Raw genomic sequence first — 14,756 nt, forward strand, 5'->3', positions numbered from 1 at the left:
CCGTCCGTCCGCCGGTCTCAGCTACGCATTATCCAAAAACGAGGGGAAAATTGAAAAAAAAAAATAAAAAAAAAAATTTTGAAAAAAATTCTAAAATTATATTAGCATTTTTTTTTTTCCACACTTACAAAAATATAGCCTTTGGGGAAAAAATAAAAATTATAATAAATAATCAATAGGTTCGTATTTACCTGAATTTTTTTACAGCAGGATTGGGAAGGAAAAAAAAAAATAATTTATTATTTACACCGCTTTTGGTAAATACTGTCGCACGTAACAGAATCCAGAGAAATTTTAATTAATCCATGGGAGGTTTTTGGGTTTTTTTCCCGCAGGAATAATAAGTTTTTACTACAGTTTGAAGATCACTCCATGATTTTGGATCCAGAGGAATAATTTACACCAAAGCGATTAATTCCGAGTATTCATTCCATTAAAAAAATAACCATAAATAATCAGAGGGGTTTTTGGGTTTTTTTTTTGTTTTTTTTTAATAGTATAGTATTTTTTTTATATAGTATTGTATAGAAAAAAAAAATCCAGTTAGACGAATCCGAGAAAATCCCAGAAGATGCTTTTCAGTTCATTGCTTGTTTGATATCTGAAAAGAAAAGAAAAAAAGAAAAAAAACTTGAAATATTTCCTTTAAGCGCGTTTCACGTGACGTGTTTTCTGGTAAATATGTAACCGTGGGGGTGGCCTTGGCTACGGAGTGCGGCGAGGGGGGGATCCTGAATTTTAATGGCAGCAGCGATCACGCTCTGAAAAAGTATACGTTACATTTACTTCAACAAGAGGGTAGTAGATAAATGGAACAGCCTCTCAGCAGAAGTGGCCAATACAGTGAGTGAATGGCATATGGCTATCTATAGGCAGCGCAGGAGGCACGATAGGGGGCCTATTATAAACAACGGGGCCGACGGCACAGTTTGGATAGTGGTCTTATCGCTTTGGCAACCAGTGCAGTCAGCAGTAGCATCTCGCTGGTTACTATGGCGATAAGAGCCCTCTAAATCATTTTGATCCCATATAAACCCTTTAGAACGTCACGGCGGATAATTTATAACAATCTAATTTCTGATCTCAAAACACCCATGGGTCTCGTCTTTCATTAAGGATATCCTTTAACGCGTGTTTAAATTCTACCACCTCCGCTGGAAATCCTTTCCGTTTATCCACCACTCATCTTAGCGAAGAAATATTTTCCTACATGGTAGGTAAAGTCGGGTGACGGTGTTGTCGGGGTGACAGTCTGTATTGGCGTAAATACTGTAAATACGTCAGTCTGTATCATCCTCTCGTCTATAGGTCAGATGGCGGCTGCCCGTGTAATGCCAGGCTGTACACCCATAGCTTACCCACCATCTACCCCCCCCCAGCCTTAACCCTATAACGTATAGATCACTGTGGCTGGCACACCTGTGCCCAAGGAGGAGGGGGGTTACACTTAATGCCCTCTCTGTAGGCAATGTCTGCCCCCCCCCCTCACCGGCACTTATACAATATACCACTGTCAGGGCCCCAGCTCTCCACTGTACATCCCCACAGCCCATGCTGTCGCCATATAACCCTGCCCTGGCTCCCGGACACCCTCTCACAGCCCTCCTCCTGGTATTTTCTACAACCCCCCTCCATATTGTTTATATCCTACTCCGGGGCTCTCTCCACTGCCGGTACCCACCCCTCCTGGCACAGTTACCCCCTTGGCCCACACACTTACCGGCCCCCGGTGCCCTCCGCCCCCGCCATACTCCAGAGCAGTCAGCGTGACTAAGCAGCAGGACCCAGCGTCACAATAACAGGCTGGGGGCGTGTCCCGTGTGAGGTCACAATGCCCAGTCGGGCGGGCCCTGGATCCCGGTGCTGTCGGAGAGGGGGAGAGTGAGGATGGCGAGCGCTGATTGGCTGCGGCGCACGGGGCTGTGGAACGTTCGGGGAAGTGAAAGTTCAGCCAGGGCAGCTGATTTCTGTGCGCGCCCGCACCGTCACAGCGAGTGTGCAGGTATTTCTGCACACGGAGCCCGGGATCACCGTGTGCGTGGGCCTCCGGGATCACTGTGTGCGTGGGCCCCCGGGATCACTGTGTGCGTGGGGGCTCGTTCACCATATTCATAAAGGCGCAAAATGTATTCCAAATTGTGTTGGGCGGTGTATGAAAACAATGTTATATATTAAGGGTAGATTTTTAGGATGATCAATTATTCTCTTTATCAAATCAAAAGATATATATTTCACAAATCCATTTTATAAATGAGCTATATCAATACTTTGAAAGGATGGTAAATAAGTGGAACAGTTCCCCAGCAGAAGTGGTAGCGGGTAATACAGTAAAGGAATTTAAACATGCATGGGACAGACATACGGCTCCTGAATCTAAGACGAGACCAATGACTGATTAAGGTCGGAGACTTTACAGCAGGAGAAACGGGCGACTAGACGGGTGAATGGATCTGATCTGCCGTCATGTTTCTATGACTTTGTGTTCTGTAATGAGAATGCCGTTTACATGGTTACATTGAGTTATCATCTGGGGTGTAACAATCATAGTCGAACTTAGGGAGCCTGGGCCACCACTTGTCCCGCTCATTTGGGGGGCAAAAATGGCACATGTAAGCTGTTTGGGGGCAAAGGTGGCACTCGCAAGCTGTTTGGGGGCAAAGGTGGCACTCGCAAGCGGTTTGGGGCAAAGTTAGCAGTGTGGGACATGTTGCTTGGTGAAGTCAGAGGGTCCCATGGCAATTGTTTTCTAGTTTTGCCCCTGGTTCTTATAATGTATAGGTAATAACAAAAGGGGTCTTTATTCGCAGGAATTCTCTGACCTCTAGCGCACCTTAAGCGTCCAAAGTCCTGCATGGAAACACGACGGTAGTGAACACGGGACCTACACGGGACCTACACGGGACCTACTGCAGGTAAATCACATCGCGAGAAGCAGGAGCGAAACCTTCTGCACGTTCTGCGCGTTCTCCTGCTCCTCTGCTGAGGTAACCGGACCGGCTGACCGTACAAATACGACGACTATAGCCATCAAAGATAAAAAACGATGAGTTTCCCCTTTAAGCTTTCTCGGAAAATAGTTTTCAGCAGATATTTGGATTCCTGCCCACAGATTCCCAGAAGTGACTTCACGTTCTCAGGTATCCTCCATGTATCAGCAGCAGACCTCGTCGTAACCTCTTAGCTGCCGGTTTAGAGTCCTTCTTTAAAGGTACAGAGGGGAAGCTCATTCTTATCGCACTCATTTACCTGGAGGGTCATAAACAGTTAATAAATAAAAGACGCTTTGTCAGGGTTCTCCTTAAGAATAGTGGAATTAGGAAGCCGGCCTGTCTGCGATGACGGGGTCTTGTCCGCTAAGTGGTTTGACCGCATTACCGGGAGAGCGCTGTTGGGTGAGATGAGGAGACGGAGTCCGTGGGAATCTGCGGCAGACGCTGAGTACACTTGAGAAGATACTTGAGGTGACAGCCGGCCAAAGAAGGAGCCCTCGAGACGCCGTAACCCACGAGACGTATAATATTATTTATTATTTCATTACGAAGAGCCAAAGCCGGTGACCCTCTTCTGCAAGAAGGGCTGAGCTGGCCCTGCATAATGAATAGTTAAATCAATGACATGGCTTTCACCTCCCAACTTAAACTATGCCTTATACAGGGCCTTTGCCTTTCATAAACTTTTTTTTTGGGGGGGGTAATCCCATATTTTAACATTTCACGCCTTCTATTCCCTAAACATCCCGTTTGTTCCGGGGGCTCCTACGTGGATCTGGAACCGTATGTTTCGCGTTTAACTCAAACATGAAACTCTCCGGATACGGGGAGAAAAAACTCGCCGTCAGCTGGTTGATGAGTCATCGTGACTTTCTTCTCCTTCTTCCTTATTGTGAAGGTAAAAGTGCAGAGGGCAGAATACCAAGCATTTTATTTATTTATTTTTAAAAGAAGTAAAAAAAAAAAAAAAAAAATGAAATAGACTTTATAGTAAGATAAATATTTTTAAAACATTTTTGAGATTCTAGAATCAGGCCCAGACTGGCTATCGGGCAAACCGTGCAAATGCCCGTTCTTTAGCGGGCAGATGGAAAAAGTGTAGAAGCGTGATTGGTGCAAACTTTGGATCCAAGTGCAGCCAATCACTGGCAAGAAAGCTCTCCATTTACACGAACCAGCCCGATCATACATCGGGTCACATGATCGCTACAGAACCCTGCAATCTATATATACAGTATATATATATATATATTTATATTTAACAGCACGAATGGAAAATATATTCAATGCTTATTCAGAAGGCTTTATTTTGTTTAAATAATTGGGAAAGTTGGCTTTTAGTTTAGTCAGAAGTACACGTGGCTACCTGCTGTAGCTCGATATGTGTAGCTTACAAGAGAGAGAGGGGGATGGGACCAAAACATTTAAATACTTAAAGGGACTTAAAGTACAGGAGGGAAGTTTATTTCAAAGCAGCAAAAAAAAAGCTAGGATAAGAGCTCATTGTCTAAAACTAAGGGGTTGGGGTCTGTTAGTTTTACTTTACTGGTAGTTTGGTAGATAAGTGGAACAGTGTCTTGGCAGAAGTGGTAAAAGGCAAATAAAGTGAAGGAATTCAAATATGCATGGGATAGGCGTATGGTTAAGGCCCAAACCTGAGTAAGGTCTGAGTCTTTTTGCTGTCACAATCTGTGTTTTTATGTTATGTGTCCTAATTCTACAACTAACTTTTTGGCAACAAAGAAACCAACATCATTTTACTGTGCAATGGAATTTAATAATTAATTAAATATACAACCAAAAAAAGATGTAGGAACAGACTTTCAAACACGGACATTCTGGAGCCGGTAGAATGTCTTACCATCTCACGATGTCATCTGATCACATGGTGACGTAATAGCCGGCGCTGGGCTTGCAGTGGTAACATCATACAGACTATGCCGGAGACAAGTGGCCTCTAGTGGCCGCAAAGAGTAATGCGGTTATTACCATCAATAATGAGGAGTCAGAGGGCCAGGACTCTCAGACCGGGTTATCTCCAGTGAGGAAGGCAGCGGGGTTTCTGGCTCACTGCGGGTTTTATATCCATTCTTATCACAGATGATCACCGATGATAGATAGATAGACAGATAGATAGATGATAGATAGATAGGCAGGACTAAAATGTTAACCGTTATCGGCTAGCAAATGGCAGAGGTTACTTTAATAGCTTTGAAGTGGAAAGGAGAAGAAAGGATGATTAATCTGCTCTGTAGAGGATCAGATAGAACCTGAAGCATAGCAGTCCCTCTGTAAGGCATTGTGAGATCAGCTCACCATGACATCACAATCATGACATCACAATGAATTGAAAGCTAGGAATGACTTGGCAGCCAAGATGATTCTAAGCATGGAGTTTTCACAGATTCAGCATATTTATTGTAACTCTAATACTTCATGAGGTCAGATAATAACATTGTGACTCTTTTTCCTGGAGATTTGTCAGGGATGTTTAATATCCATCGCCTTCTGTCCATCACACCAGTATGGGCGGGGGAAACGTCTATATTTCTAACTGGTCCACCACAGAGTTTATTCCACAGCAGAAACTGGGGTGAGTGGACAGATATTAGCCAATAACTGGATTAAATGGTTTAAATGGGGTCTGTTGTTGAATTTATGTAAATTGCAGTACTCTATTATTCCACAAGGGGGCTCTCACTCACTTTATTTATGTGCTAATATGTAATGAGATTATATGACGACATAAATGAACGATGTCACAAATCACAGCCGTACCCTCTAGAAAGTAAGTCTTTTGTCTGTCTTGATACGTAAGATTGATGGGCAACGACGGAGTCGCCTAAAATGCACTTTGGGGGTAATTGTTATTTTCCACAGGACATTTTTGAGTGATCTGAAGCATTATTAGACGATGAGGCATTTGTCAATATTAGGAAGGAATAGCAGTATAAAGGTGGAAATACGCAGCATCAGACACTCGAATAAAAAGGCGGCTTCAGGAATCATATTGGGGGGAGCACACAAGGGCCACATACAATTGTGAGGGGCCACTTATAACCTCTGATGAGGTGGATGGGGGCCAGCGGGCTTGTATCTGTGATGTGTATCTTGGAGATTAATATCTCTGCCGTTTGTTTTGTATCCTTATCATTTAGATTGGAGTTGTAATAAATTACGATACATACGGTATATTTAACTTTACATTGAAAAGCAAAAAAAAAAAAGGCTAAATTTGAATTAAAATAAAAAACTAGTGATAATGTAAAGCATTTTTTGTTAAAATTCCAATTTAATCATTCCAAGAAAATCCAGGAGTCTGGCAAATGTATTTATTGACAATGCAAATGATATATGTCATTTGCTAACACAGAACTGCAAATATATATCTATTTACACTGTAGCTATATACACAGAACTATTTACAACGCCTGATATTCCTTACTGCTGGTTGCAGGGCTGGGGTTTTATCCCATGACTCAATGGCACAAATGGGTCTATTCACTAAAGGGAGAGTTGGCGGGAGAGCTGTGTTTCCGCTCCTATACGTTACGAGGGTCCGTCCCCAGCGAGCTTCCGCTGCAGGAAGAGCTTGGACGGCCCCGTGTAATGTATAGTTATATCACCAGGATTTATTCACAGCCTCCTTACACATTGAATTATGCATTATACAGGGCCGTTCGACTTCAAAGAGACAGTATACTCCCCAAACACTGCAATTGTAAGCCCATTGTGTTAACGTTAATATGTACGCTATTAAAGTCACCAAAGGGGCAGCTGATCACATGTATGCCAGCATCAGTGTTCATACAGCATGCGTGTGATTGACTGCTGCTTGATTGCAGTGGCTCGGCTCCCATTGGCTAGAATGGGGAGCTCTACTGAGCATGTGCAAGAAGTGTACTGAGGAATGCTCAGTGCTTTTGGTAAAGGCGGCTGTGGGAGGAGTTATGAGACAGAAGACTCATTGTCTAACTGCAATAACTAGACGGTGCTGTAAGTGTTCACAGCAGATGCATTTTTTAGTTTAGATTTATGACCTTCCAAAAATGAAGTGTTTTATTAGGTTTGTCTCTGTGAGTCAGTGCGGTGCCTGAAAAAAGTTTTAATACGCCGCGGTTTTTGACACGAGGGGCTTCACTGGGGTCGGAGTCCCATTTCCCGAAGACACCGTGGTCTCCAAACCTTCGTGTTTGTGGGATGACTTCTCGGACCGACTGGTGCTTCTTTCGAGGATGGGCAAGATGCCGAATCTCCGCCTGGTCTCGCCGTCTTCCGTGGCTAGGCACAAGAAGCAGATCAGTTTAAGGATGGCCCTCCTGATGTCACGGCTGGTCAGCGTGTAGATGATAGGGTTCAGGAGCGAGTTGATCATGGCCAAGCCGAGGAAGTAGTCCGCTTTGAATAGAACGGAGCAAGAATTCACCTCGCACGAGACATCGAACAGGAGGAGCACAAAAAGCGGTAGCCAGCAGCCGATAAATGTGCCGACGACGATGGTCACGGTTTTGAGGAGAGCCATGTACTTTTGGGACTTCCTCAAGGCGCCCTTTCGCAGGGTGCCCAGTCTCTGACTGTTGTTCTTCACTATCCGGTATATCCGCAGATAAAGGACCACAATGGTGATGAGGATGCCCAAGAAGATACTGATGCAGACAAGGATGTAATCCTTGGAATACAAGGGCAAGATGGTGGAGCAGGAAGGGAGGTTCTGGATGCAGTTCCATCCCAATATTGGCAATATACCCAGAAGTATGGCGACCAGCCAGCTCGCCCCCACAAGCAGGGCCATTCGGCCCTTCTTATCTCCACTGTAAAGCTTCATACGGACCATGGTGATGTGCCGTTCGATTGCTATAGCAAGTAAACTGAATATCGATGCGGTCAAAGTGATGAAGACGCCTCCCTCCCTAATGAACCACATGGCAGGCGTCAGGCGCAAGGTGTTGGCGCCGGACATCACAATGTTCACCATATACGCCACGCCGGCCAAGAGGTCCGACAGGGTGAGATTCCCAAGAAGGTAGAACATGGGCGAGTGGAATTTCTTGTTGCGCCAGATGGCTAAGAGGACCACGAGGTTCTCCAGAACGATGAAGACGCAGACCACCAAGAACACCACCGCTTCGGCTTTTAATCCACCCTTGTATCTGCTGGTGCTTAGCTTTCCTGTATAGTTGTAGTGTAGGGAGATGATGTCATTGTTTTGATATTCCCGGTAAAACCGACTTAGTCGATATTGGTGTGTTACAGGATCCATGGTGCGCTCTTTCCCTACTCCCTATTCCCGGTCCAAAAATCCGAAGCCGAAGGCAACTACCGGATCATTTTAAAGCAAAGTATTCGACCGCTGATCTCGAGTCCAAAAAGAAATGGTTTAACGATCCCAGTGAGCGCGTCTGTCGCTTCCAAACAATAAGTCCAGGCCTCTAAAAAGGGAGAAGCTTATTGTGTTTTAGTAAATCCCCTTATAGAGGCGTAGATGTCGTTGAACTGCATTAGAGCCTTCGCCCTGCTGCAATGCCCTGTTGTCGCCACTAGGTGTCAGTGTTCCTTCATAAATCCATGGCTGATGTCATAATCCACGCAAAACTTCAAGATTCTAGAACAAGAAAAAGAAAAATGCGTGACTTTTAAGGTTTTACAGTTTTTGTTTAAAATTACCTCCATTTTTCTCACAAAAAGTAACAAAATAACAAAAATAAGCACCGTATGAAGATATTGATATTTTCCCTATAATTAGTTTCCAAATAAGAAAAATAAAAAACCCTCAGTAATTATTTAGTAAAGTTTTGCTGATAGGGAAAGGCCCAAGAGTTACGGTAAAATGATCAAACCCGATCACACCCCATGGATTATTAACTAAATGAGCTTAATCCGTATCGTCAATCTCCACACAAAGGCCCGGTAATATCACATTGTTTGCTTTGTGGACCCCACGCACACTCGAATAAATTATCACCGTTCCGATGAGTCACGAGCTTTCTAGTTGGTTTAGTTAAACCTTTACGGTGTTTATCGCCACCCCGGTTTGAGACCCAACAAATATCTTTCCCTAGAAGGGATGGAATTAAGCGTGGATCTTCGTTTCACATTGGAAGCTCCGCCGGCCGGTTCACCAAAGCGTGGACCTTACGTGGATCTAGGTTGGAATTAGAATGCGGAGTTGAGTCCCAGCCGTGGTCTTCTACAGAATTCTGTAACTACGATATCATTTGAATTGAAATGCCCGTTAGGTACCGCTTCACACCATCAATGAACTAGTATGGTTTATCTGATACTGTGAGGGTAGTAGATACGTGGAGTATCCTCCCGACATAAGCGGTATGGCTCCTGAATCTTAGACGAGACCAGGGAAGATGGGCAGACTGGAAGTGCGATCTGCCGGCAGATTGTATGTACGTTGTGTGCCGGCTGTGGGTGATGGGAGGAGACGGTGCGTGTGTTGCAGTAATCATTAGCTGCAGCGGCGGATCACTTTCTCTCCAAGAGCTCAGGACTCGGTGTTACTCGTTGGAAGAACACGTCCCGTCATGTTAGCCTCGTAATAACTTATTATAACCGTGCGTCATCGGACAGAAGAGGAGAATATGTTCTCTGCAAACCGGGTTAGAGGACCTTTTAAGAAAAAAAATGTATATGGGGGGCTTCTAATGCATTTGCACACAGAAAATGTGATGGGACCCCACAGCTGTCACATGCAATAAAATATATATGATTGCTGGAGGGTCTCTTTAAAACATTGAAATAAAAGTTAATGTCAGAAAGCACAACTTACAGAAGGGCAGGTGGATGCACGGACCGACTACAGGTCAGAAGGGGTAGTCAATAAGTGATCTTCAGTACCCTTCATGAAATAGGAAGGTAAAGCCTGGGAACTGAGATACTCTTTAAACACGTCTCCCACGGAGCGCTCCTCAATCATTCCTCACCTCCTTCTCTAAGACAAGAAACCTTCAGGAAAAGGAAACCCATTTGTTTTCCTCTTGACCCCTAAAGCGCCAGCGAGAACATTTTACTTCCTCCATCCCGCTACAAACTAATGACTTATAGATACTCGGTATTATTATACAGCGCGGGGCGTTCATTATCAGTGTATAGATACTCGGTATTATTATACAGCGCGGGGGTTCATTATCAGTGTATAGATACTCGGTATTATTATACAGCGCGGGGGTTCATTATCAGTGTATAGATACTCGGTATTATTATACAGCGCGGGGCGTTCATTATCAGTGTATAGATACTCGGTATTATTATACAGTGCGGGGTTCATTATCAGTGTATAGATACTCGGTATTATTATACAGCGCGGGGTTCATTATCAGTGTATAGATACTCGGTATTATTATACAGCGCGGGGTTCATTATCAGTGTATAGATACTCGGTATTATTATACAGCGCGGGGTTCATTATCAGTGTATAGATACTCGGTATTATTATACAGCGCGGGGCGTTCATTATCAGTGTATAGATACTCGGTATTATTATACAGCGCGGGGTTCATTATCAGTGTATAGATACTCGGTATTATTATACAGCGCGGGGCGTTCATTATCAGTGTATAGATACTCGGTATTATTATACAGCGTGGGGTTCATTATCAGTGTATAGATACTCGGTATTATTATACAGCGCGGGGGGGTTATTATCAGTGTATAGATACTCGGTATTATTATACAGCGCGGGGCGTTCATTATCAGTGTATAGATACTCGGTATTATTATACAGCGCGGGGTTCATTATCAGTGTATAGATACTCTGTATTATTATACAGCGCGGGGCGTTCATTATCAGTGTATAGATACTCGGTATTATTATACAGCGCGGGGCGTTCATTATCAGTGTATAGATACTCGGTATTATTATACAGCGCGGGGCGTTCATTATCAGTGTATAGATACTCGGTATTATTATACAGCGCGGGGGGGTTCATTATCAGTGTATAGATACTCGGTATTATTATACAGCGCGGGGTTCATTATCAGTGTATAGATACTCGGTATTATTATACAGCGCGGGGCGTTCATTATCAGTGTATAGATACTCGGTATTATTATACAGCGCGGGGTTCATTATCAGTGTATAGATACTCGGTATTATTATACAGCGCGGGGTTCATTATCAGTGTATAGATACTCGGTATTATTATACAGCGCAGGGCGTTCATTATCGGTGTATAGATACTCGGTATTATTATACAGCGCGGGAGTTCATTATCAGTGTATAGATACTCGGTATTATTATACAGCGCGGGGTTCATTATCAGTGTATAGATACTCGGTATTATTATACAGCGCGGGGTTCATTATCAGTGTATAGATACTCGGTATTATTATACAGCGCACAGGGCGTTCATTATCGGTGTATAGATACTCGGTATTATTATACAGCGCGGGGGTTCATTATCAGTGTATAGATACTCGGTATTATTATACAGCACGGGGCGTTCATTATCAGTGTATAGATACTCGGTATTATTATACAGCGTGGGGTTCATTATCAGTGTATAGATACTCGGTATTATTATACAGCGCGGGGTTCATTATCAGTGTATAGATACTCGGTATTATTATACAGCGCGGGGCGTTCATTATCAGTGTATAGATACTCGGTATTATTATACAGCGCGGGGCGTTCATTATCAGTGTATAGATACTCGGTATTATTATACAGCGCGGGGCGTTCATTATCAGTGTATAGATACTCGGTATTATTATACAGCGCGGGGTTCATTATCAGTGTATAGATACTCGGTATTATTATACAGCGCGGGGCGTTCATTATCAGTGTATAGATACTCGGTATTATTATACAGTGCGGGGTTCATTATCAGTGTATAGATACTCGGTATTATTATACAGCGCGCGGGGTTCATTATCGGTGTATAGATACTCGGTATTATTATACAGTGCGGGGTTCATTATCAGTGTATAGATACTCGGTATTATTATACAGCGCGGGGTTCATTATCAGTGTATAGATACTCGGTATTATTATACAGCGCACAGGGCGTTCATTATCGGTGTATAGATACTCGGTATTATTATACAGCGCGGGGGTTCATTATCAGTGTATAGATACTCGGTATTATTATACAGCGCGGGGCGTTCATTATCAGTGTATAGATACTCGGTATTATTATACAGCACGGGGCGTTCATTATCAGTGTATAGATACTCGGTATTATTATACAGCGTGGGGTTCATTATCAGTGTATAGATACTCGGTATTATTATACAGCGCGGGGTTCATTATCAGTGTATAGATACTCGGTATTATTATACAGCGCGGGGCGTTCATTATCAGTGTATAGATACTCGGTATTATTATACAGCGCGGGGCGTTCATTATCAGTGTATAGATACTCGGTATTATTATACAGCGCGGGGCGTTCATTATCAGTGTATAGATACTCGGTATTATTATACAGCGCGGGGTTCATTATCAGTGTATAGATACTCGGTATTATTATACAGCGCGGGGTTCATTATCAGTGTATAGATACTCGGTATTATTATACAGCGCGGGGCGTTCATTATCAGTGTATAGATACTCGGTATTATTATACAGTGCGGGGTTCATTATCAGTGTATAGATACTCGGTATTATTATACAGCGCGCGGGGTTCATTATCGGTGTATAGATACTCGGCACTGTTATATTATAGAGTGTCCTTTGCTCGTTTCCTGGGAATTTTAGTGTTTCCTGAAACGTGACAAAAATATCTTAGTTTTTTTCTTTGAAAACAGGAAAGTTTATCTGTTTGTGCGCAGATAGCGGGCATCCTTTCACATCTCAATATAAATCGCTCTTTTTTCCTGTTCAGGAGACAGAGGGGGCAGTGAGATCGACAACCGGGTTTGAATCCCACGGTGTTTAAAATGATTTGCATTTAATTGCCAACTCGGCCAACATTTTATGGTAAATGAGGTAAATTACCACGCTGGGAAATTATATTAAATGAAAGATATTTTGTGGCAAAAAAATGTTATATTATTATATTTATTTGTCTTTGATTCAGCCGTATATCTATCTCACGCATGTTTATATTCCCTCACTGTATTAGCCTCTACCACTTTTGCTGGGAGTATTTTCCGCTTATCTACCACCCTCTCCGCAAAGTAAAAAATAATAAAACTAAAGTAATATAAGTAAATAATAATAATAAACCGCATTGGTTCTATCTGCCATAGAGCTCCATTGGCTTGGGGCATTCTAGAGCAGCCCCCGTTTCCAAATATTTGCACTCGCTCTAACACATGTTTAAAAAAATGTAAAAAATGAGAGGGCCAGGTGCACGATGACACGCACTGGAATCCAGACACGAGGCGGGTGTATAAATCCTAACACCCCACTCACCTATCACCCTCGCGCCCTCACCCTCGCGCCCTCTACCCCTCCAAACTCTGCTGGACTAACTCACCTATCCCTTTTTTCCCTCAAATTACCAGGGAAATACGTTTTTGGTTTTTTTTCCCAGCTGGCAGTTCTGCTTTATTCCCCCCCCACCCCGGACAATTGTGATGTCATGACAGAACCCAACAGGCGTGGCAGAAGTCCAGCTGAACAAATGTGACTGTTGGCAGCTATGGGCATCGGTGCGGATCAGGGTTAAAACAATCTAGTTTGCCGGCTATTAAAGGGTTAATATTCTGAACCGCCTCGGACTGAGCTTGTGAAGAATATTCCCATCAGCCCCCCCCGTACCGTAAAAATACACTTAAACATCTTTTGTCCTCCGCTGACGGACTTCGTTTTACGCAATAAGGTCCGCTTTGTTCGTTTTTCTTTTATTATTTTAGTCGAATTAAAGCGGAAATCTCAGCAGCCCAGCAGCAGATTCAAAATTATTTCCCAAAAACATTCTGCTGTTTCCTCTTTTAAACGGCTCTAGTTTTTTCCCCGTAATAGCACGTTTTTACACAGCCGCATCCACCGTACCTGGGAACTCTCTGGGTTTGACCCGGAGATTGACCCGGAGATTGCGGAGAGGTCACGGGGGCGGGGTCTCGACACACCCACCCCCGCCCATTTTCCCTTTAAGAGGGGGTGTTTCCCGCTGCCATCAGTGTGCAATCCTGGCCGCGTCCCGCAAGGGAAGGCTCCGAGTTGCCCAGATGTTCCCAGGTATCAGCCATTTCTATGAGTTCTCGCTCTGTTACCTGACCCCCAATCTACTCCTTATACTGCATGTGGGGAACAATAGAATACCTCAGTCTAAATCACACAGAAAGACACTAATTCTAACTCTGACTAAAGTCTATGAAGGATTGGACTTTGTTAGCATTGCCATAAAGCATCAGCTTAGTGTGGTGTTTGAGGTGGGAAAGTCACCCAAAATACTACACGACTCACAGCCTCCAGGTCTGCAGATAAATGGAGTTTATTGGAGCAAAATGAGGTAAAACCAGGTTTTTGTCACTGACCGACATTACTGTATACAGTGCTGGGGGGTTACTTAATACTGTATACAGTGCTGGGGGGTTATATTACTGTATACAGCACTGGGGGTTATATAACTGTATACAGCGCTGGGGGTTATTACTGTATACAGCGGTGGGAGGGGTTATTTTACTGTATACAGCGCTGGGGGTTATTACTGTATACAGCGCTGGGGGGTTATATTACTGTATACAGCACTGGGGGGTTATATTACTGTATACAGCCCTGGGGGTTATATTACTATATACAGCGCTGGGAGGGGTTATTTTACTGTATACAGCGCTGGGAGGGGTTATTACTGTATACAGCGCTGGGAGGGG

At 43.7% G+C, this 14,756-nt stretch overlaps 1 protein-coding gene across 1 annotated transcript in view; it reads right to left on the reverse strand.

The window, feature by feature from the left end:
- Positions 1 to 6,997: 6,997 nt before the first annotated feature.
- S1PR5 (sphingosine-1-phosphate receptor 5) overlaps positions 6,998 to 14,756 on the reverse strand; it is a 14,054-nt gene continuing 6,295 nt past the window's right edge. The window contains exon 2 of the mRNA XM_053464854.1: positions 6,998 to 8,592. Within this exon, the coding sequence (XP_053320829.1) occupies positions 7,096 to 8,250 (1,155 nt within the window). The 5' untranslated portion in view covers positions 8,251 to 8,592 and the 3' untranslated portion in view covers positions 6,998 to 7,095. The remainder of the gene's footprint in view (positions 8,593 to 14,756) is intronic.

This window comes from Spea bombifrons, chromosome 4 (assembly GCF_027358695.1).
Source record: "Spea bombifrons isolate aSpeBom1 chromosome 4, aSpeBom1.2.pri, whole genome shotgun sequence".
Lineage (NCBI taxonomy): Eukaryota > Metazoa > Chordata > Amphibia > Anura > Pelobatidae > Spea > Spea bombifrons.